Consider the following 20,910-nt stretch of genomic DNA (forward strand, 5'->3'; position numbering starts at 1 on the left):
AAAGTTTGCTCAGCCGGTCTAGTTTTGAAGAGTCAACAAATAGCGGTGACCACTCACTCTGCCTGCTGTGCTGATGGAACCATCTCAGGAGTCAGCTCCGCTCTTAATGCAGAAAAAAGGCACAGGGAAACGCGCTGTCACAGCTGCATGCTGTGAGAAACGGCCAGACTCGATACCCACTCGCACAAAATAACTCCTTGGTATTTTCCAATGAGTGGAGCTAGCTATGCCAGCAAGCTCTGAACTTGAGGAGTTGCACGAAGATGTGCTTTGCTGGGACTTCCTTCCGTTCCTATCCTGAGCTGCTGGGATAGCTCTAGGAGCATAATACAGGACAGCACAACTCTATTGCCAGTTAACACCTCGCTGTTGTGTAGTGCCTTTCATCTGAAGGTCTTAATGTGCTCGACAAATGCCAGTGTTTTTTCTCAAGACTGTTAGGGTGTTCCATCCATTTTACAGACGGGAGAAATGGAGGCACAGAGCTGAGGTGACTTGAATAACAAGCCAGGTACAAATTGATTAATCTTAGTTCCCCCGGTTCTACAAGAGCCAAGTTGTGCTTACCCTTTGATTTGTGTATATCCTGTGTTACGCAGGGGCCTAGAAAGAAAACATTTATTCTAGATGATAGATGTTATCTCTGCTCTGCACTTTACAGAAAAAAAAAAGTTCAACCTCACAAAGAATCAAAGTTAAAAATGAGATTATCTGACATGGATAAATGAGATTCTGATTTCATCAAGACCCAGCACAGTGGTGGTGACTGTCCCCCACCAGCACAATGCTAAAAACATCATGCTTCAGACTCATCGTGTGGTTATTGTGACTGAAGTTTTAAGACCTGGCTTATTAAACAGTATAACGAAAATCTCTTCAAGTGAATCACATAAATAAGTGAACAATTGCATTAGCAGTAGGGAGTATGGTCTTTTTGCACCGTATACAAGGCAAGGCTAGTTTTATTTGTGCTGTACAGGGATGGTATTTTGCCTAGGTGTGTTAGAGGATGTCTGTTCACAAAAAGGTAGTGAGATAATTTAGGGAGTGCTTCCAGTCCTTGTGTGTGAGGCGCTGGGAAAGGCTGTGTGGGGAGCTTGAGTTTCAAACAGGTTCACTTTAGCTTAAATGAATTAGGAACATAATTCACTTTACAATAAATGCCTTTGGAAATGAAATGAACCTCACATATGGTTTTGGTTTGGTTTAACTGCATCAGTTTCATGAAATCCTTGAAAAACCCTGCGTAGACAGACCTAGGTCAGGCAGTTAGGACACTTGCAGTCCCAGTTTAGCAGCGGTACAGTTGGCCTTCCCTCTGGAAGTTACGCCAAGAAAACTTGTGAGCTGGAGCAGGGCTCTAGGAACCTGAGCTCCTGGGAACAGTGTCTGATTTTAAGTCCTGTTCTTTTCTGGTGCTGAGCTTAGGGGCTGAAGAGGGCCTTGCAGGAACTCTGCGTGTGCAGTGGGTTTCACCCTTATGTAACTCTAATTTTGTGATGACGACAGTGCTCATAAACTTAACAGAAATTTAAAGCATTCTCCATGAGCTGAATATATGCTATTAGTAACTGTATGCTTGAATGTCAGAGAGACAGTGTTTTAGTAGTCTCTTGTAGTTATTTTATACTGCTCTCTTATTTTTCTAGTGGAGAAGCCATACAAATGTGAGTTTTGCGGAAGGAGCTACAAGCAAAGGAGCTCATTAGAGGAGCACAAGGAGCGGTGCCGTACTTATTTGCAGAATGCTGGCATGTGCGAGGCTGGTGAGTTTATAACATTACAGCGATTTTGGGTTTTTTTCGGTACATTACAGTGCTTAAAAAAGGGCATCTGGTAAGCTGTTAATTCACAGCCTGAGAACAGTTTTTACTACAATCATTTTCAATAACCTGAGGGGCTGTAACATTTTATACAAGGGTCTGGTTTAATGCATCCCTCAGGCAACTAGTTAAAGAATGCTTTTATTTTAATCACTTTTTTATTTCACAGTTACTTTGAATAAAACCTCTAAAATACCTTGTGCGCAGCATTTCTGTAGGTGACACTCGCAGTAAGTTAAATTATTCCTACATAAGTGCTATTATGTGGCTTATTTTATTGGATGGGCTGATTCCCATGGTTGTTGACAACAGTTGTTCATATGTCTCAGTCCGCTTCCTTTTCTTTAGAATAAGCTCTGTTGGTCAGAATCAGTTAGAATTTGCAGAAGTTTTAGTGGCATGGATCTAGGATATGGAAATGGTGTGGTATCCTGCAGGTGGCTGATAGATCAGCTCAGGAGGTAGTGCGAGGTGAGGGACTTCTTTAAGTATAGAGCTGTCTTTGAAAAAGGCTGAAGGTAAAATGTTTGAAAACACAGTTTTTCTTATTTTCCTTTTCACAGTCTCAGTGCTGCAGCTCGGAGAATACTTTGAGGAAAAATAACTGCCATAGTCTTTGAGCCTGCTTCACCTGAATGTCTTAAATCCTAAAATGAACTTGTGTGATTTAAGTCCCACAAGAGGCCAGCAAGTCAGGAAAGAATTCCTTTTTCCATTCCGAGTCAGGGAGCGGCCGTGACCTCCCAAAAGATTATACCACTAGTCTGTAGCAGAGCTGAGGCTACAATTTCAGAATTCAGGTTCCCGTTCTTCCGCTATGCAGCCTTAAAAAAAAAACAAACTAAACAATAGTTTAAGGACTGGAGCTTCCGAGTTGTGATTGGGAATTTCAAATAGAACTTTCTTTACAAGGAAAATGTTAGACTGAGTTTTCAGAGAAGAAAACTAAAATGTAAAAATATACTTAGAGAGACGACAATGTTTACCAAGGCCCTTTAATAATTATAAGAAACCATTGTATTTAGTATATGATTATCATGCAGAGGTTCTGCAGGCATCATCACAAGCTGGGCCTGAAAACCAGTATGAAGACCCGTTGATATACGATGAGAGCTCTGTGGGTACAAGAGTTCTTGTGCAGAGCGAGTAGGTTGGTGTATCAGGCTTTATGACACGTGCGCACACAAAAACTGCCATAAAGAAACAATGATTTAACAAAGTTAGAGTTTTATAGTTTTTTGTGGGCTATCTTCTTTTCAGCAAATGACATGGTTTTTAGAGCATTAGTAAAAGTAAATGGTTATCAGAATGTCAGCAAGTTTTGGTTTTCATGAGAACCCATACATATTGTAACTGTGGTTTTATGTTACAGTACATACTCCCATGATGGCAATCACTCGGAGATGTCCACCACGTGAAAATGGAAAACATGATACCTACTATAGATTTCTGCTTTTAAATGATTCTCATGGTTTATATTCATTTCAGAATAGCAACATTTCACTTATCCAGAATCTGCTATGCAGTACTCACTGCACTGGTACAGTATGCCTTAAATTGGTCACAGAGGAAATGTAAATTTCCAGTACGACATGATGTGGCTGTACCCTATGCCTTTAAGTTCTTCGCATTTTCAAAAATATTGCAGTTTTTTTAGTAGAGTAGTAAGTTTTATGAAAAACAGGAACTCCAGTCTTGCTCAGGCATTTCCATTCAATTCTCTGGTATCAGCACTATGTTAGAGGACAGAATCAGAGAGAGAGAAGGCTGGAAAGGACCTGAGGAGCTCATTTAGTGCATCTCATTTGGTGTAGCATTTTGCACTTATGTTTAGTGAACATCGGGTTTTGATTCCTGACCATTTTCCTGCTTGTACACATCTCTTAGAGTTTTGGTGCTTTTCTGAAGTCCTTGCAACCTTCTCACCTGGAGCAATCCTTAAGCACAAGTATGCTCTACGTGCCATCATCCAATAGTTAATTAAGACATTGAAAAGCATCAGGACTGCAGTAACCATTCTAGTTGCTTTTTAGTATGAGGTTTGCATGTTCCAAATGAAGCAGTATGGAAATATTTCTGAAATAAAGGTTTTATGTAACAATATTGCTAGAGCATTGCTCAGTCCCTGATAACAATCTCTGGTGACATTCTTCTCATTGCACAATAACCCACCTCTCTGTTCCACTCTCCATTATTTAGTGACCACATAGAGATGCTACAGGAAGCAATGCCTCTAATTTGAGCTCTGCTTTGTACTTTAGGGTTTTGTTAACGATGCCCGCATGTTCTAAAAATTATGCTCACATTTACGGTGTGACAGAAACCACATTATGGAAACAATTCAGTACGAGCTACACGATCGTGTGTTCGTGCTTTGGGCTGGAAGAAGAGTATCCGCTCTCTGTACATCTACAGCATGACATGATGGCTAGGTGACAGCACTGCTGTAGAGAGGTGGCTCATCAGCCAGTGATTACTCAAAAACATAAGTAGTCATTCATAACGGGTAAATCACATTTGCACAAAAATTTTCTTCTGGAAGTGTTTTATAAAGGTAAGATCACAACTGAGACGTACGCAGCACTGAGGTAGGCAACAGTACTCGGAAGCACCACGGAGACATCGCAGGTGGTGATCAGGGAAGGCCGTAATCAGTTGCTAGCGTTAGCTAAGTAGGAGACGGTGACCCAAGTTTAAAGGTGGTCAGGACATTGGAGCTAAACCCCATCCTACCAGCGCGTAAAACACCGTGGTTAGGAGCTTAACTTCCTATGTAATTCCAGAGGCACATGCGAGAGCACTGATCAGATCTGAAGAGGAGGGAAGAGGGCGATCTGTTTGGTCTGCAGACTTGCCTTCAGCATCCTTAGAGTTTCAGTTGGTTTCTGGCCATGCAGTTGAACCATCAGAAGTATTTAGCTCGCAGGACATTTTGAGATCACAAGCTGAAATAGGTTAAGTGCTTTGGAAGTCTAGATTTTCTTTATAGCTATTCATTTTTTCTCAATGTAACTTTGAGCAAAGCACTTGACCATTTCTGTCAGTCCAGCCTGAAATTTATTTTAGATATATGTAATAGCTAGATAATTAATTCTTTAAACTCATGTCACAATATGCAGTGGAATCATCTAGTGGGTAAGGTCATTGAAGAGGGAGACAGAGCATGATTATTTCTCTCTGTCAAGAAGTCTTTAGAGGATTTTGAGGGATTAAAATGTTTCCTAAATACTAAATATTATTCTTGAATTGTTTAACAAGTAATCCAGAAGAAAGAGATGGTGAGATAATTTTAATTTAGCTTTTGGGTAAGGAGAGCAGTGTTGTGGGAGAGAACCAGTGTAACCACTGTGTCACAATGGGAGCAGATACTGTTTCCCTAAGGCTGCATTATGAAGACGTTGTCAAAGACATTTTGTGGCCCATAAATAGAGAGATTTATTTTTTTTTCAGGCAAAAATGGCCGTTAGCAAGGAGTAGAAAACCTTAATGTGAAAGGAAGGACCCTCAGCATTAAAATAAAATGGCAGACAGACATCAAGCTGGAAGATTGATACTTACAGATGTCCCAGAGCATATTATGTAGGTCAATAGTTACTGTCTCTTCAGCAATCTTGTCTGAGTAAAGACTATTGTTACCTCTGCAGGAAGCCGCTGGTCTGCCCTCTTGACACTAATTTAATAAAGTTCCCTCGGTGGCACATAAATAACATTGGCAAGACAAGCAGTCGCTGGTATGCTACGTGTCACTCCCAGTGTGTTTGTAGGGCTGGCTAAGAGGACTTAGAGAAACTCCACTCTTTGAGTTCTGTCAGCAGATAGAGAACAAGATTCTGACAATGTGAAATTAAAGCTTTAATAGAACATGAGTACAACTCATGAAGTTAAAGACTGAGAAAAAGAGGAACTAGAAGAATAAGACAAAGGGAGAAATGGTAGGGACCGAGGAGCTGCTTTTATGACACGGGTGAATTGTGCTTGCTTGCTTCTTTTTTTCTTTACAACATAGATTTTTGAGTAGATTTTTGAATATACAGCACTGTTTGTATTATTATCTTGTTCAGGGTAGTTGTGAGTTGTTGGGGTTTTTAAAATTTAAATTACTATTATTAATGACTTTTGCAGTGATCCTGTCGAGATTACAAGCTTTCTGGGTTAGGGATAGTTCAGACCTTGAACTGCAGTTATCTAAAGATAATATAAAAAGCTCAGAAAGCCTATTCCAGTTTTTAGAGCATGAGAGTTAAACAGAAGTTCTGAAATTAACATTATTCTCAAGAATTAACTAGAACTTCTGGCCAAAATCCAAACGGATGATTATCTGCCTACCTAACTTTCCCTTATAGTTTCAACTTCATCTGATGTTTTGTCTCACTTTATGTAAACTCTTACGTAGCGTCTTGGTATTTCATGCTGGAAGCGGATGCGTTTTTAGCAGTTGATGAATATATTTATGTAAGCCTCTAAAGGTACGAGAGTAGGTTGGAATAAAAATCAGACTAGAAAGGCAGCATGTTATTACCTTTAAGGCATTGTGCACGCATGCCCTCTGTGGTTCTAGTTAACGTGTATACCGTGGGGTTATGCCCTGATGAAACAGGACTAAGGTGGTGCTGAGTTGAGCCCTGTTATCCCATCCATCCTGAGTCATATTCGTAGCTAGCATTTGTGGCATCGAGTACTTATGAAGCGCTTTACATTTTCAAAATGCTGAAGAAACATTAACAAATAGTTCTGGCTGAGGTTTGGTGAGTCATGGTTTGTGCTGACTGAAACTCGTATGATATCAATAACAGCAATAATAAACAAGTAAGGAGTGACTGAGTTTGAAATGCATAGGGAAATGCTGCACACTAAGCTATGGAAGGATGATACTGCATTTTTATCCCTCGCTGTGCTTAGCAAACTGCAATTTAAGTCCTATACTTAATAAAACAGGACTGGAGTGATACCAAAGTGCTTGTATCATTTTCCTCCTTCTCTCTTACGTATGCTTCATATATTTAGGTGTGCTGGTGCAATAGGACAACAACATAGCAGCCAGGATTCTTTCACGGTCAGATCTAACCTTTTGTGTTACCTTGGGAAAGTAAATCACCCTTCCTTGTCTTTGTTTTCCTCTGCTTAGATACCAACTCCTAAAGGCATGGGCAGCCTCGTAAAATGTGTCCGGTTTTCACCATGGTGGTCCCTAATGCTGAAACTCCTAGCGCTACTTTTTAATATAAAAGTACCACTACCGGTACTTTGTTCTTCAGGCGAGAACAAGCTTTTTGGGGGGAAGCCGCAGCGGTTACATTCAATATTAGTCTGGCGGTAACGATATGAGGTGGCAGTCCTTCAGCTTGGCTGATCCAACTCAAAAGCCTGTGCAGCCTCCATGAGGCGCGAGCAAACAGTCATTTCCGTGAAATGCTGGGCACTGGTGAGCACGGCTAAAGGAGGACGCTGGAAAATGGGAAGATCCTTAAAACAGTCAGTGGCCCAGTCTCAAGGGAGTGGTCATACAGCACGGGTACTTTTCCTAAAATTAGAAATTCTGGAGGTTGTAACGAGCTTTAAAACCCCTAACGCTAATGCTTACGAGTGTGCCAGAGAGAAAACATTCTTAATTAGTTTTAGCTGTAGCATTTGGTGATAGTGAGACCTGAAAAAAAAGGAGTTAGACGTGAATATTGAAAGATTATAATATTTTTATTTTAATGAAACACTGATATATTTTATACAAGTTTCTTAGTCATTAGTTAAGAAGACATCTACGTATGACTGATATCTAAAAAGTGTAGCAGGAGCACTGAATATCTTATGTTGAAGTTTTGAAGCACTGTGCCAGTCCGCAGGTGTCGCACAATCTTACTCAGAATAAAAAAGAAAGGCTGACGGAGGTTCTGTCTCCATCTACGTTTTGTAACCAACCCTTCCAGCCAGTTTGTTTTACACTTCCTCTTGCTAATGAAGATATTGGGTTTGTATGGTTTATGCTCTCCTTGCATGAGCTCAGGACTGCAAGATTAGTGTCTGTTTCTGTGCTTGGTTCCACTGACCGCAACTGGTGCCCAAGATGCAAAGAGCAAAGACGACAGAAAAAGCAAAACAAGTTTACATCAGATCTCCAAACTGTTTCCTCCCAGTTGGTGTGGCAAACTCCGGAGATTAAACCATTCATCTCTTCCTTTTTTTTTTTCTTTTTTTCTTTTTTTTTTCCTTTTCACCTACGTGTTGGTTTTTTTTTTTTTTTTTTTTTTTTTTTCTTCTCTTTTCACATTTTCCAAACTAGCAAGCGTGGAGGCAAGGCACATCAAGGCAGAGATGGGGAGTGAAAGAGCCCTTGTGCTGGACAGGCTAGCAAGCAACGTGGCAAAGCGAAAAAGCTCAATGCCTCAGAAATTTATTGGTAAGAACAAAAAACCTTTTCATGTGCAACAGTTAAATATGTGCAAGTTGGTAACCTATAGTACAATGCCTCTGCTTATTTTAAATATCCTTCTCAAGCTTATAATCTAATCTAATACAAAAGAATATAAATACAGTAACTTGAATTATTCTGATATGTTTTTAGTGATTTGTTGCGGGGTTTTGGTTAAAATAAAAAGAGTATATTCCGTTAGATGGCAGCTACTATTGTGCTTTGTGTCTATTTGTGTAGGCAATTTATAAATATATTTTATGAGTTTCCATGTGTTGTTTTCTGTACCTGTGCATTTGAAATGTTCTCTGCTAGGCTCTTTGCAGGAAAAGAACGGGAAGGCTTAATGCTGTTAAGAGCTGAGCGGCCTTTCTAGTCATCAGGAGTTGAAGATGCTTGCAGGATGCATGTGTGGAATAAGGCCTAAAGACAGAAAAGTATTGGATTTCTGTTAGTCATCCTGCTGAATTTGAATATGTTTAAAAAATATCAAATCCTTTCTTGTGGTAATTTAAGCAACAAGACGTTTCCACAGCATTCTCTTTGCATTTGATTTTATATGATCAGAGTTTTGCATGCATCTTAAATACTAGTTTGGCAGGTTTTGTGTTTCAGCGCACGCCCGATCCTCTTGGCTAGTCTTAGTTCATTAACTTGCCTTTTAAGAAAATAAAACGCAACTCTTGTGTCCTGAGCAGAGACCTGACTTAGTCAGCAGTTATATAATATTAGCGCTAATAATGCCTTAATTGTTATATTCTGTAGGGTTACAAAAGGTACCGGGCGCTTCTTTTTCTTAATATAAACGTTACCCTCAGAGCAGGGGCCTGCGTGGTGGCGGGTGTTGACACACATGACTGGGGAGGGGAGAAGCGTGGGGCTGCGTGTGCAGGCGGGGATCGGGCGCTGTCGGACCGCCCCACCTGGAAGAGGGATGTTCTGAGGACCTGTCTTGAACGTCTGGGGCTAAGGGCCAAACCTAGGTAAAGGTATGCTGCTAAATCCATAAACGCAACTTAATTTTTGAAGGTAATGGAGCTCTTGCTGGATTTGGTGGGTAGCACTGGACTTTCATCTATGAAAACTGGTAACTTTTATTTAGACATCTTAGTATGGCTTTAAAAAGGTCACCTGTTTGTACGGGAGTGAAGTAACCCCAGCACACTCCATCCGAGCGCCTTTGGGTACTTAATACTGAAACTGTTGACTGTGTGATTTAGACCTTACATGTCATGCTGTGATTCAAACAGTAATACTAATGCAAATGTTTTTCAAAATCTTGGGCTTCCTATTTTTTTAGCACTGAGATCAGCTTCACCCTATCTTGTTTTACAACTGTTACCAAGTCAATCTTTATGTATTTTATTAAACACATCCTACAGCAGGACGCAACCGCTCAGCTTACACTTAAAGTTAAGCACGAGTGGTTTTCTGATTTGTTTTACCGTATGGAATAGATCCTTTTTTGATTTGTGATTGTGCTCAGTAACATGGTCTGCAGATGGCATGAACTGATACCGTGTCATGCAAGGGGTTTTGTGGAGAAGTTGGAGGATCCAGGGCAGTTCACCTAAAGGAACAAAATAACTGATTTCTGAAACTTAGTGTTTTTCTAGAACCTATGTGATTGGCATGTTCTTGTTGGGTGACGTGTGAAAAAATTACTCACTTGGTCCCTTTTATCCCTGGGAAGTACGTTTGCAAAAGCGGTCTGCCCGACCTTGATTTGACTTCTGTGACTTTCTGAACTGTATGTGTAGGAGTGCAAATCTGCCAGGACAGCTTTGTGATTTCTTGGGAAACGGCGTTCTCAGAACGGCTGCTGATTTTTCATTTTGTCAGGAAGACAGGATAGAGATGTATACTAACAAGGCATCTTTGTTTGGCTCATTTCTGTGAATGAAGTCTATTGACCAGAAAAAAAAGAAACAACTTTATTATTATTTGAGGGCTCTACAGAGATCCATACAAGTACCAGGAGTCTTGCCCACTTTATTTTTTCACATTTTCATCTTCAGTAGCTACCTCGTGCACAAGTAGAGGGGAGACCTTATCGCTTTGTACAAGTACCTGAAAGGAGGTTGTAGAGAGATGGGAGCTGACCTCTTCTCCCTGGTGACAAGTGATAGGACGAGAGGAAATGGGTTCAAGTTATGTCGGATGAGATTTAGATTAGATATTAGGAAAAAATTTTTCACTGAAAGGATTATTAAACATTGGAAGAGGCTGCCCAGAGAGGTGGTGGATTTGCCATCCCTGGAGGTGTTTAAAAAAAGGGTAGAGGTGGTACCTGGGGGCATGGTTTAGAAGCGGTTTTGTCAGGGTAGGTTAATGGTTGGACTTGATGATCTTAAAGGTCCCTTCCAACCTCAGCAGTTCTATGATTGTGTGATTCTAAGTACAAGCCTCAAACAGGGACACAGATCAGCAGACCGTAGACTTGACTCTTAACCTCTACACTGGGCCCCCCTTCAAAGGCTTCTCCTGCAAAGATTTTGTCCTCAGCTTTTCCTTTAGTTACGAGGGAACAAGGATTTGAATGGACGTTTATGATTTTGTGTTTCCTATTTTGCTGCGGATTTCCATTTTGCGTGTATAGGGACCAAACCTACAAACCCGGACTTTTTGTACTTCCTGGTTTGATTCATGAAAAGGTATTTAAAAAAGAAAACCAACACATGAAAATAGCCCAGCAGAATAGATGCCTGTGCTGGTGGCACTTCGCTGCTGTACCAAACGCTCATGGGGCTGTATCTTCAGTTGACGCAAGGCGAAGGAACCCGTGCAGTCAGTGCGTTTCTGCCAGTTTCCACCAGCTGAGTATCTTGACCCACAGACTTCTCTATTTCTCCCTTTGTAAAAACAAGTTCTCCCTGAGACCCGGAGTACAAATCTATTTCCCATAGTGGTCAAAGTGCTGGTGCGGTTCTGACAGAGCAACAGCCGCCGTGATCCCCCAGTGTGCAGAGTCTAATGAGAATTCGCCTGCTTTGGTTAGCACAGCGGCAGGAAGCAGGTTCACTCCCCGTTTCCAGTGTCCGCATCTCATCAGGTTGCAGAACTCTACGTACATTTTAGAGTAAGCGAAGCATCACTGAGCAGCACATGAGTATGTGTCATATGCTATGGCTCATGTGTGAATTTTGAGGGGGAAAGCTTTTGCATTGCACTGAGACAAACAGAACCCAAAAAACCCCAGGAACGATGTTCTGCTAACCAGCGGCTGCTTTGTAAATGAACACTAGCGAACCTGTAAATTTAATTTTTAATGTAGTGTTTTTCAATAACTTAGTGGCTTAACTCAGAATAATTTGTTACGTTGGCCTGCCGGCTGCAGAGATCAAACATGGACTGCTTTCAGCACGGTCCGGCTTACTCACCCCCCGGTCCCCGTATACTCCTTTCCCTTTTTCAAAATCATTGAGATCAACTTTCTCCTGACTGATTGCTGTCGGTTTTGAGTGAAGCGCTGGTCTGGCTTTTTGTCTCTTTCCAAGGAGAGGTTTGCTGTATTTCACTGAGAGGAAACAAAATAAACAATTAAGAGGTTCCCCCCCCCTGCCGCCCCCCCCCCACTCTGTTTGATTGCGATCCGGTGCCATCGCTTGACGTTCTGGATATACGGTTAGCACTTTCTGTGGCACTTTCATGCAGATTCAGCCTGCCTAAATATAGGCATCTTACCGAGGTATCGAAATCAGACACATGCTTGCCTTGAGGTGTCTGCTGAGACAGTGGGGGGGAGGGAGAGGGAGAAGCCATTCTTTATGTAATGCCTTTTCCTCCCAAAGTGTCTTAGAAATGTCGCAGTGTAGTTTACAGCCTCGTTTCTTGCCCTGTCACATAAGGAGTCTGCATCTGATGTGCCGTGGCCTTTTAAAAGCGTACAGCAACATGACACATGAATGTATGTCAGAAGAAAATTTGGGTATTTGCATTTCATTTGATATAACTGGTAATTTAAGTGAGACAGAATGAGCTATCGTGGGGACTTTAAAAGCCACCAGGATAGTGGAATAACAGAATACTGTGAGAGCCTCAGTGATCATACATTGCCTTTTTTTGTGTCTTACATTATGACAGCGAATCCTAACCCAGAATTTATAGGGAGTCCTGCCTATTTTTGCTTTTGTTGCCCTTTTTTTTTTTTTTAAACTTCAAATTTGTTCATATCTTTCACTTGCCTGGAGCTGGTTTTATGAGTCATAAAATGTGCTATATTGTTTTGTTTCCTTCTGTGTAAAGCTGGATAGCAAGTTTTGTTGAGGGTTGGAAGCAGTTACACTCTTGTGGTTCACTAACCTTTTTGAGTGTTTTATAAGAGAAACGTGAGTTCCTGGTTTTCTGCCTCTGCAGTGAAACCTAATGAGTTTCATATACATTGAGTCATGGTGTTGACAGGTGACTGATAAACATCTGCACTACTCGAGTTACCGTAACTAAAAGATTAGTGGATCTGATGTTTGCAAGTCACTTGCACATGAAACATTTGGTCTGGGCCATTTTTTTTTTTAAAGCTATGAACAATTTCATGGTTTATGTAACCACAAAATTCGCTTACTTATTTCTAGACATTCATCAAAAAAGTGACTTTAGTCCTTTTGGGGTGCAGTTTTATTTCCTCCCTGCACCTGGCGTGGAGAAAACTAGTTGCCGTGTGCTGCCCAGCCTCCCCTGCCCTAGTCCTTGCTGGAAGAGGCGTGAGTGGAATTTCAGGTCCAGTCTCTTAGCTCTCCTCCTGTTGTCTAGTCTAGTGCTTTCAAAGCCCCAGCACACCCAGAGAGGGATACCTTCCACTCCTCTTTCACTAGCCCCGTACCAAGTGGCCCTAAATGTGTTCTTCTGTACATATGTACATAGCTGCCGCTGTCATGTTGTCTGAAAACCCGCACTGAGTTCAAAGAAACCAGGCGCGCTGCAGAGGAAGCTGTAGTTGTCAGAGGACAGTGGGCAAAATTGACTTCAGTGTCCAAGCACGTATAAAAGAGGGCTCTATGAGATGGGTAAAAGCAGTGAAAAGTGCATCAGGTCTCAGCCGGCCCTCGTCTTCGCTGTTTCTGCTCGAGGGGGGTACGCTTCTCGGGGGCCAAGCCAAGAACGAAAGGTTGCAGTCTTGGACCTGAAAATGGGCTATTTTGGTTCATTATCCGTTAGCTCTTTTACAAGTATTTTCATTAATGATTATTTACCCTTTTCTATAAAAAAGGTGAGAGAAGTTAATCTATGGAAGCTTTGATAATATTCTTCCCCTTAAGTCCCAGAATAATTAAAAAAAAAATAATGATGAATTGTCCCCTAAGTATCCTCACCACCTCCTCTATTAGGTTCTTTTGCTTTCAAGGCTGGGCTTTAAAACAATCACACACACAGCCCCCCCAAAAGCTACTTGTGTACGTGAACAGCCTCTTTCAGCAGAGAACATTTCATGCCTCTTTCCAGAAACTACTGCCATTTAGAAAGGGCATCACAGAGTTTAAATACTTCCTTACCCACCCAGGTAATTTAATACCTCTCCTCTCTTGCAGGTGAGAAACGACATAGTTTTGATGTTAATTATAATTCAGGTTTCATGTATGAGAAGGAAAGCGACATAATGCAAGGACGCATGATGGACCAGGCCATAAACAATGCCATCACCTACCTTGGGGCTGAAGCCTTGCGCCCTCTTGTGCAGACCCCACCAGCTCCCACCTCCGAAATGGTCCCCGTCATAAGCAGTCTGTACCCCATACCGCTGACCCGCACCGACGTGCCAAACGGCACCTCGCAGGATGCGGAGAAGAGCCATGCCCACCTCAGGGACAAAAGCCTGTCTTCCGACAGAGGCCTTTCCCCGAACAACAGCGGCCAAGACTCCACAGACACTGACAGCAACCACGAGGAGCGGCAGAATCCCACCTTCCATCAAAGCCAAATGATCCCCACTCAGGCCCGCAATGGCCTCCAGTCCTTGAAGGATTTCCCAAGGCCCTATGACATAATCAAGCCACCTGCCATATGCCCCCGCGATGCCTTTAAGGTCATCAACAAGGAAGGGGAAGCCATCGGGGTCTACCGGTGCGATCATTGCCGTGTCCTCTTTTTGGATTACGTGATGTTCACCATCCACATGGGCTGCCATGGGTTCCGCGATCCCTTCGAGTGCAATGTCTGCGGGTACAGAAGCCATGACCGATACGAATTTTCCTCACACATAGCACGAGGAGAGCACAGAGTAGTACTGAAATAAAAGGACTGGTTTTCCAAGGCCAAAGGCTTTGGTTTAGGGTGGAGGGTTGGCTTGCTTGTTTGTTTTTTAATTAGTATAAAGAAATTTCTTGAGTATTTTTCTATGCCAGGTTTTAAATAAGTGTCACAGGGAGGTGACACCTTTTCCAATTTTTTTTTTATAAATAATTCAGTGTTTCTGTAGCGTCTATGGCTAGCTGCTGTGGTGAGTGGTACTGTACAACATACCAGGAGCAGAGACTGATTTTTATATGAATTTTACTTTTGTGAAAATTAAGAGCCATTTAGGATGTTTTTATTTTTTAATGTCTGTTTGTTTTTATAATGTATGCTTTAACTCAGTGCAAAAGGTTTTGATGCCCTGCTGCCAGTTTCCCTGCTCGGTCGGATGTATCGTCAGGAGTCCATCAGAGGAGCTTTTCCTAGCTGGTACAATCCCGATGGTCTTCAAATGGCTGATGACCGAAACAAGGAAAACGTGTGTCTGGGAGGGGTTATTAATTCTTCTTTAAAGGTTTTCCCCTAAGCCTTAAAGAGCATGTGGCCCTGCCACACTTTCATTTTTCTTACCCCTCTGTTCACTTTCTTTAAAGTCACTCCCACGTGCATCTTACTCAGTAATAGCAAAATAAGAAATGAGACCTATTTTAGGGTTGGGGTTTTTTAACGGTATGCATTTTTGGGATACCCAGTGAGATCACTGGCTGGCTCATCCATGCAGTCTGGGGGAAATCCAGATTTTCTCTGATGGAAAGTCCTCCTTTCTGATGGATGCCAGGAACGAGGACGAAACCGCGCTCTGCATTGTGCCACCACCTTGCTCCTGCTCAGCTCCAGCAGCAGAACCGGTGGCCGTGCCGTCCGGTCGGTGGCCGGCCCTGGCACGCAGCGTCCCTGCGGAGGGCGGCCGGCGTTGGGCTCGGAGCGGGAGTCGCCCTGTCCTGGCAGCAGACACCGTGAGAATCTGCATACATGACTGTGTGGGAGCTGACAGCTCAATCACACTGTCTGGTTTTACGTGGGGATATCCCTCGGAGTGAAATGTGCTGTTTTGCAAAATGAGTATTTACCATTACTTTGAAGCTGGTTTTTAAAATAGTTCTTTTAATCTAATCGTTGCTCTGCAGCTGTATTATTAGTCACTGTGCTGAAGATACGAATTTGATAAGAGTTTTGCTGAGTGAATGTTTATTCTTTGCGAAGTATTTTTGTATAATGTAGAGTTAAGTGTGTTGTGGTGGACTTTTTGCATCCATGGTATGGTTTGATATCTACATTGCTTTTGTACTTTTTCAACGTTGCCGTGACAATATCCGTGGTGATCCATCCCTTTCCGTGAGGGAGGGCTGCGGCCCAGAGACCCCGGTGGAGTGCTGAGGATCAAGAAATACAGAATTTCATTCCTCCCTCTGACCTGGGCTCACTCTTTTGGCTCAAATACTTTCTCCCTCCCTGAATTTTAAGGTACAAAAAAATAAAGTTATGCTCATTTTCCCCAGTAAGGGTAAGTCTGAAGAAGGTTAAATTAGTCTGCGCAGCGCTTGAGTATCTGAAGTGCTGCGGAAGTGCTAGAGCCTACGTCCTGCTTATCGCCGGGGGGAAGGAGAACTAATTTGCCCCATGAGTGATGCTATGCCTGTGGTTATCAAATAGGTTTAGGATCTTTTCCAATAACCAGTTTAGGATCTTTTCCAATAACCAGTTTCCCATCATGAGGCACACTCGGTGAGCGGGTGGATGTTGGTTCTTCCCTGACGAATACCCAATGTCATGGCACGACCGACAGTCCTGCGAGCGAGGCTGCAGTTCCACCAGGGGCTTAACTGGGTCGTCTGAGGACTTGGAAAGGCTTCAGCCAGTTCCCCGCTTCAGTTAGCGTCAATCGTTCGATAACTCCATCTCTCCTGCTGCGTTCTCTTGGGGGCAGCGACTGCGTTACGTGCCCATCATGGCTGATGAAAACGCGCCTCACGGTTCAACAGAAATGAATAAGGTTACGCACAGTAAAACGTAACTTGTCGTTTGCACAGGAAGCTCCTCAGATTGCCGAATGTGTGTCACGCAGCACCGCCAGTTTCTTTCTCACGCCGCTACAGAATCCTTGAAAACACTCTTCAAATTACTCTCCCACTCTTCGCTTACCGCCAGGCAGGGCCTCAGCCACCTACCCTTGCTTCCCAGATAAGGTGAGCAGTCAACCCCTGCGCCTCCAAGCAGCTCGGCGTGAGCGGTGCTGCCAGGTTTTTGAGAGGAAGGAGGCAGCTGCTCGCAGTGCCCGGCCCGCACGGCACCGTTTTCCCACCGCTGCTCGGGCAGAGTCGTGATTTCAAGATAGGCTGAACCAAAAGAAGTTCCCTGCTCTGTCTGGAGTTGGCGAGCGGTAACCTCGTTAGTTGAACAATCACATGCTGTGGAATTTCAACCCGGTCATTTATTAAAAAATATATATATATTTTTATGAGTGCTGTTGATCTGCTGTGTGATGCTCGCCAAGCGTGTGCCCTCGACTCCCTGAACCGGGGCCGGCGCCGGCCTCCGCTGTGTCCTGGCAGTGGGGCTGGAGAGCTGGATGTGCCAGTGCCGTGCGGTGCCGGGGTCAGCCCCCTCCCTGCGCCTCCCGCTGCGCTGGGGGACCCTGCTGGTGCAGCTGACCCCGTCCCTCCCCAAGCAACCCCCGGCCGCGCTGTCCCGGGAGGCAGAGAATCCCCTTGGGCTGTGCCCGTAGGTCGAAGGGCTGCGCTCGATATCGCACAGGTCGCTGAGCTCAGAGGATCTTTGCAAAACTCCTCGTCTGGGAAGATGGAGGGGGAAAAAATGCCAGTATTTGTTGGGAGCCCGAGTTATTCTGCCCCTGGTTTGGTTGTTTTGGTAGGAAACAAGTTTCTGTTTGGACGGTTCCCTTTGAAGGCGCTCCCGCCGACTGTTGGGCTCTCTCGCTTGGTTTCTTTATTTACTGCCCAATTATACCTAGACAGCGGGCAGCACGGAGGAGGCTCAGGAACGGGCTTTTAGCATTAAAAAGTGATCCTCTTGTGCTTAAAACTTTACTGAATTTTTTTAAAATTTCAGTAAACTCTCATGTACGTAATAGGTGAAGGGACCCCGGGTGCTGCGCTGTGCTTCGCTGCTCGCCCACACCAAAGCTTGTTCCCTGCAGCCACGAAAGCCGAGGTGAGCCCAACGCTCTGAACCGGGAGGTGGCCGGCAAGCGCTGGCCCGTGGGCAGGAGCCAGCTGAGGGCAGCAGGGCTGGAGCTGCTGCCGCCTGTCCCCTCTGGCGTCTGCAGATCACACACATGCGAGGAAACCTGTGACCAGCGCGGAGCCGTGGTGCTTCCAGTCGGGGCTGAGGGCTGTGGTTAGCAGAACGCCAACTAGTTACTCGGTGCCGTGCTGATGCACTGGGAGATTTACCGATAATGGAGTCTGCGCCTCTAACTGCTGAAAAATGGTGTTGGTCTTCAGTTTTGGTCAATAGATGAACAATACGGTCCGAGGAAACGCACCCTTCTCTGACCGGGGGCTGCCGTCGGCTTTCCCGATCTCCCCAGCGAGCTCAGGACAAGAGTTGGAGGGAGGGGAACGGCCCAAATTTGCCCCGGTAGAGCAGAAGCGATTCCCGCGGGATGCCCTGTGCTCCAGCCCGAGCGTGCAGGCTGGCAGCTGCTCCCAGCCTGGGGACACGCTCCCTGCGACGTGATGTGTCACCAAGCACCGTCCTCCTCACCGTGGTGATACCGAGCACAGTCATAGCGAAACCGGGCTCCGGTAGAAGCGCGGAGGAGGCGGCGGTGGCCTTGGCCGGGTGCTGAGCTGTGGCACTGGCAAATGCTTGCAGCCAGGTTTGCGCCTGGGATCCCTGGTGATGTGCAGGTGATGCCGGGCGTGTGTGAGGGACGCTGCCCTCTCGCCGGCACGCAGGGTGGGGGAGAGGAACGTTTGGGAAGGGGTTGGTGAAAGGGGCACGCACCCCTCAAATTTCTCCCCATGCAGCTGCGGTCTTGCCGCTCCTCCCGGCAAAGCCGGTAGCGCTGGATGGTGTCCCCCGAGATCTGCACGGGGACAGGTCTGCCGCCCCTGCGGCCGCGTGGGGCGCAGGCAACGCTCAGCCCCATGTGCCTGGACCCGCCATGGGATGTGCTTGAAGCACGGCTGCTCCAGCGGGCGCGGGGTGGGCTCCGGGTTTCCGTGGGGTGACGGGGGCTGCGCCCACCGCGCCGGAGCACATCAGTCAGACGGAAACATCCTGGCAGGCGCGGAGGGCGGAGGCTCACGCCAACCCTCCCGCAGCCCTTTTTTAGCACCTGTTTCAGCAGGTTGACGTTGTTCACACTTATTTCATTCTCTCCTGACACCTTCTACCACAAGAAGCTGGACAGGCTTGAAACAAAAGAAAAAAAAAAAAAAAAAAAAGAAAGTCAGAGGATCCTTTTTCTCTTTTACCTGCGCTTCCCTCCCAGCCTGGCTGAAACGCAGGTGCCAAGAGTTATTTTCCCCTGGCTGTGACGCCGCCAGGTCACGCTGAAGGACTGGGTGAAACAGTGCCGGTGCTCGCAGGGGGGTCAGGGCTGGGGGGCAGCGGGTCCCGCAGCGGATCCCCAGCCTGGTTTTGCCCTGAATAAGAGCTGTTTTGGTGCTAAAAAACCCCTCGGCCCTCTTCTGCCTGGAGCCAGAACCCCTTTAAAGCACCAGGCTTATAAAACCGTTCGGTTGGTGTTATGACAGAGAGATCCTTATCTGCTGATATGCTGTAATTGCCATAGAGCAGAGAGGAACTCGTTTACCCCGTCGTGTTGAAACACGCTTTGTAACGCCTGAATAAAATCCTATAAAACTCTGCGGGGTGCTGAACTGCATCCTCTGAGCATCCCGGCCGGCTCCTGCTCCCCCTCGGGGAGCGGTCCGGCACCTGAAGACCAGCGGTGCCGGGAGAGAAGAGCGGGTGAGGGAGGACTGAGTCACCGCCGCCACCTCCTCCTTGTCCCACTTCTCCAGCCTTTCACTGAGTCACGCTCCTCCGCCCCATCCCACCGAGGACCCGCCGGCGTTTCGCAGCTCTCCGCGTGGGCTGGGCGGCTCTGCCGGCCTCCCGCTGCCCCCAAAAGCCACGGGACAAGGCGTCAGCGGGGCACGGGGCCACCTCCGTGTCCCCTTTCCCTCGGGGAGGGCTGAGTGACAGCGGATGAGGGGCACCGCTGGGGTCTTTGCCCAACGCTGGCACGGCCGAGGGGGAGTCTGCAGCGCCGGGGCTCCCAGCCGCAGGTGCCACGGGACACGCGGGCTGCAAAGCAGGGGCACCGGCGGCACCGCGACAGGGGCAGCAGGTTCACGTCACGCCTGGTGCCCCCCCCTCGCTTCGCCGGGAGGGAAGTGAAGCTCCCCGGGGAGCCGCGTGCTCCCGCGCCACCGAGCCATTCCCTCGGCGGGGTTATATCTGGTGCCACATTTGCATCGCAGCAAGCCGGCGCACCTGGGGGCGCAGCGAAATCCTCGGGGGAGCGAGAGCGCGGGGAGCGGCTGACAGTTGTCACACGCAGGGCTCGCCGGGGCAAGGAAAGTCCCAAGAGAAGATTGTTTTTAGAAGAAGCTCCTTCCGACCCGAGCGGCTTTGCCCCCCTCGGGCAGAGCCTCCACCCCGGCACCCGGCGGGGCTGCAGCGAAGGGTGGGACGGGGACGACGCTCCTCGGCTGGGGATGATGCTCCCGCACTCTGCAACGGTGCTCCACCACCAGGGAAGATGCTCCCAGGCTGGAGATGATGCTCCTCAGCCTTAAGCATGGCCCAGGTGCCCCCACCGATGGAGGACCTCCCCCCCCCCGCCCCAGCCCAGGCCACAGCAGCCCCCTCTTCCCCCACCGCTTTGCCCGGGACCCCCTTCCCACCGCCGGCGTTGGTGAGATGGGCTGTGAACGGGGCTGAGGCCATCACAGCGCTGCTGCCCCCGGACACCCACTGCCCCTGAGGGGTGTTGGGGATGATCCTGCCCCCCCATGTTCCCCCAAGCAGGAGCCCCACTGCTGCTCCCCTGGGGACTGGGGGACACCGTGAGGCTGGGGGTGTCTGGGGGCTCCCGTCCTCCCTCGGCCTCGTTTCTCATGGCTGTGGCTCTGGGGGGGGGGCTGAGCCGCAGCCAGGGCCCCCACCCACCCCCCCGCCTTGTTGCTCCCCGGGACCAAGCACAGCCCCCCCATCCCTGTCCCCCAGAGCGGAGAAAGTTAGTCAAATCTGCAAAAACCGCAGCGAGGGGGGGGGAGGCTGCATCTCCACCGCCACTTTGATGTCACCCCTGCACGTCCCGCAGGTGCTGCGCCGTTGCCATAGCCCCGGGGCCGCGGTCCCCACCACCGCTTTGCCATTAACTTATGCAAGAAAGGGGAATAATGCAAAAATATTTCCTCTCCCCCCCCTGCAGTCATCCTGTCCCCAAGGCGCCCGGAGCCGGCCGAGCCCGGGGAG

The 20,910-nt window shown here is 46.6% G+C and overlaps 1 protein-coding gene across 1 annotated transcript in view; it reads left to right on the forward strand.

Annotated features, from left to right (window-relative positions):
• The window catches only part of IKZF3 (IKAROS family zinc finger 3), a gene marked incomplete at both ends in the record, with an annotated part of 32,642 nt that extends 18,187 nt beyond the window's left edge, over positions 1–14,455 (forward strand). The window contains 3 exons of the mRNA XM_082494774.1: positions 1,650–1,766; positions 8,098–8,214; positions 13,752–14,455. Of these exons, the coding sequence (XP_082350900.1) occupies positions 1,650–1,766; positions 8,098–8,214; positions 13,752–14,455 (938 nt within the window). The remainder of the gene's footprint in view (positions 1–1,649; positions 1,767–8,097; positions 8,215–13,751) is intronic.
• Between the last annotated feature and the right edge of the window lie 6,455 nt (positions 14,456–20,910).

Source organism: Vanellus vanellus, assembly GCF_965231255.1.
Source record: "Vanellus vanellus genome assembly, chromosome: 24".
NCBI lineage: Eukaryota > Metazoa > Chordata > Aves > Charadriiformes > Charadriidae > Vanellus > Vanellus vanellus.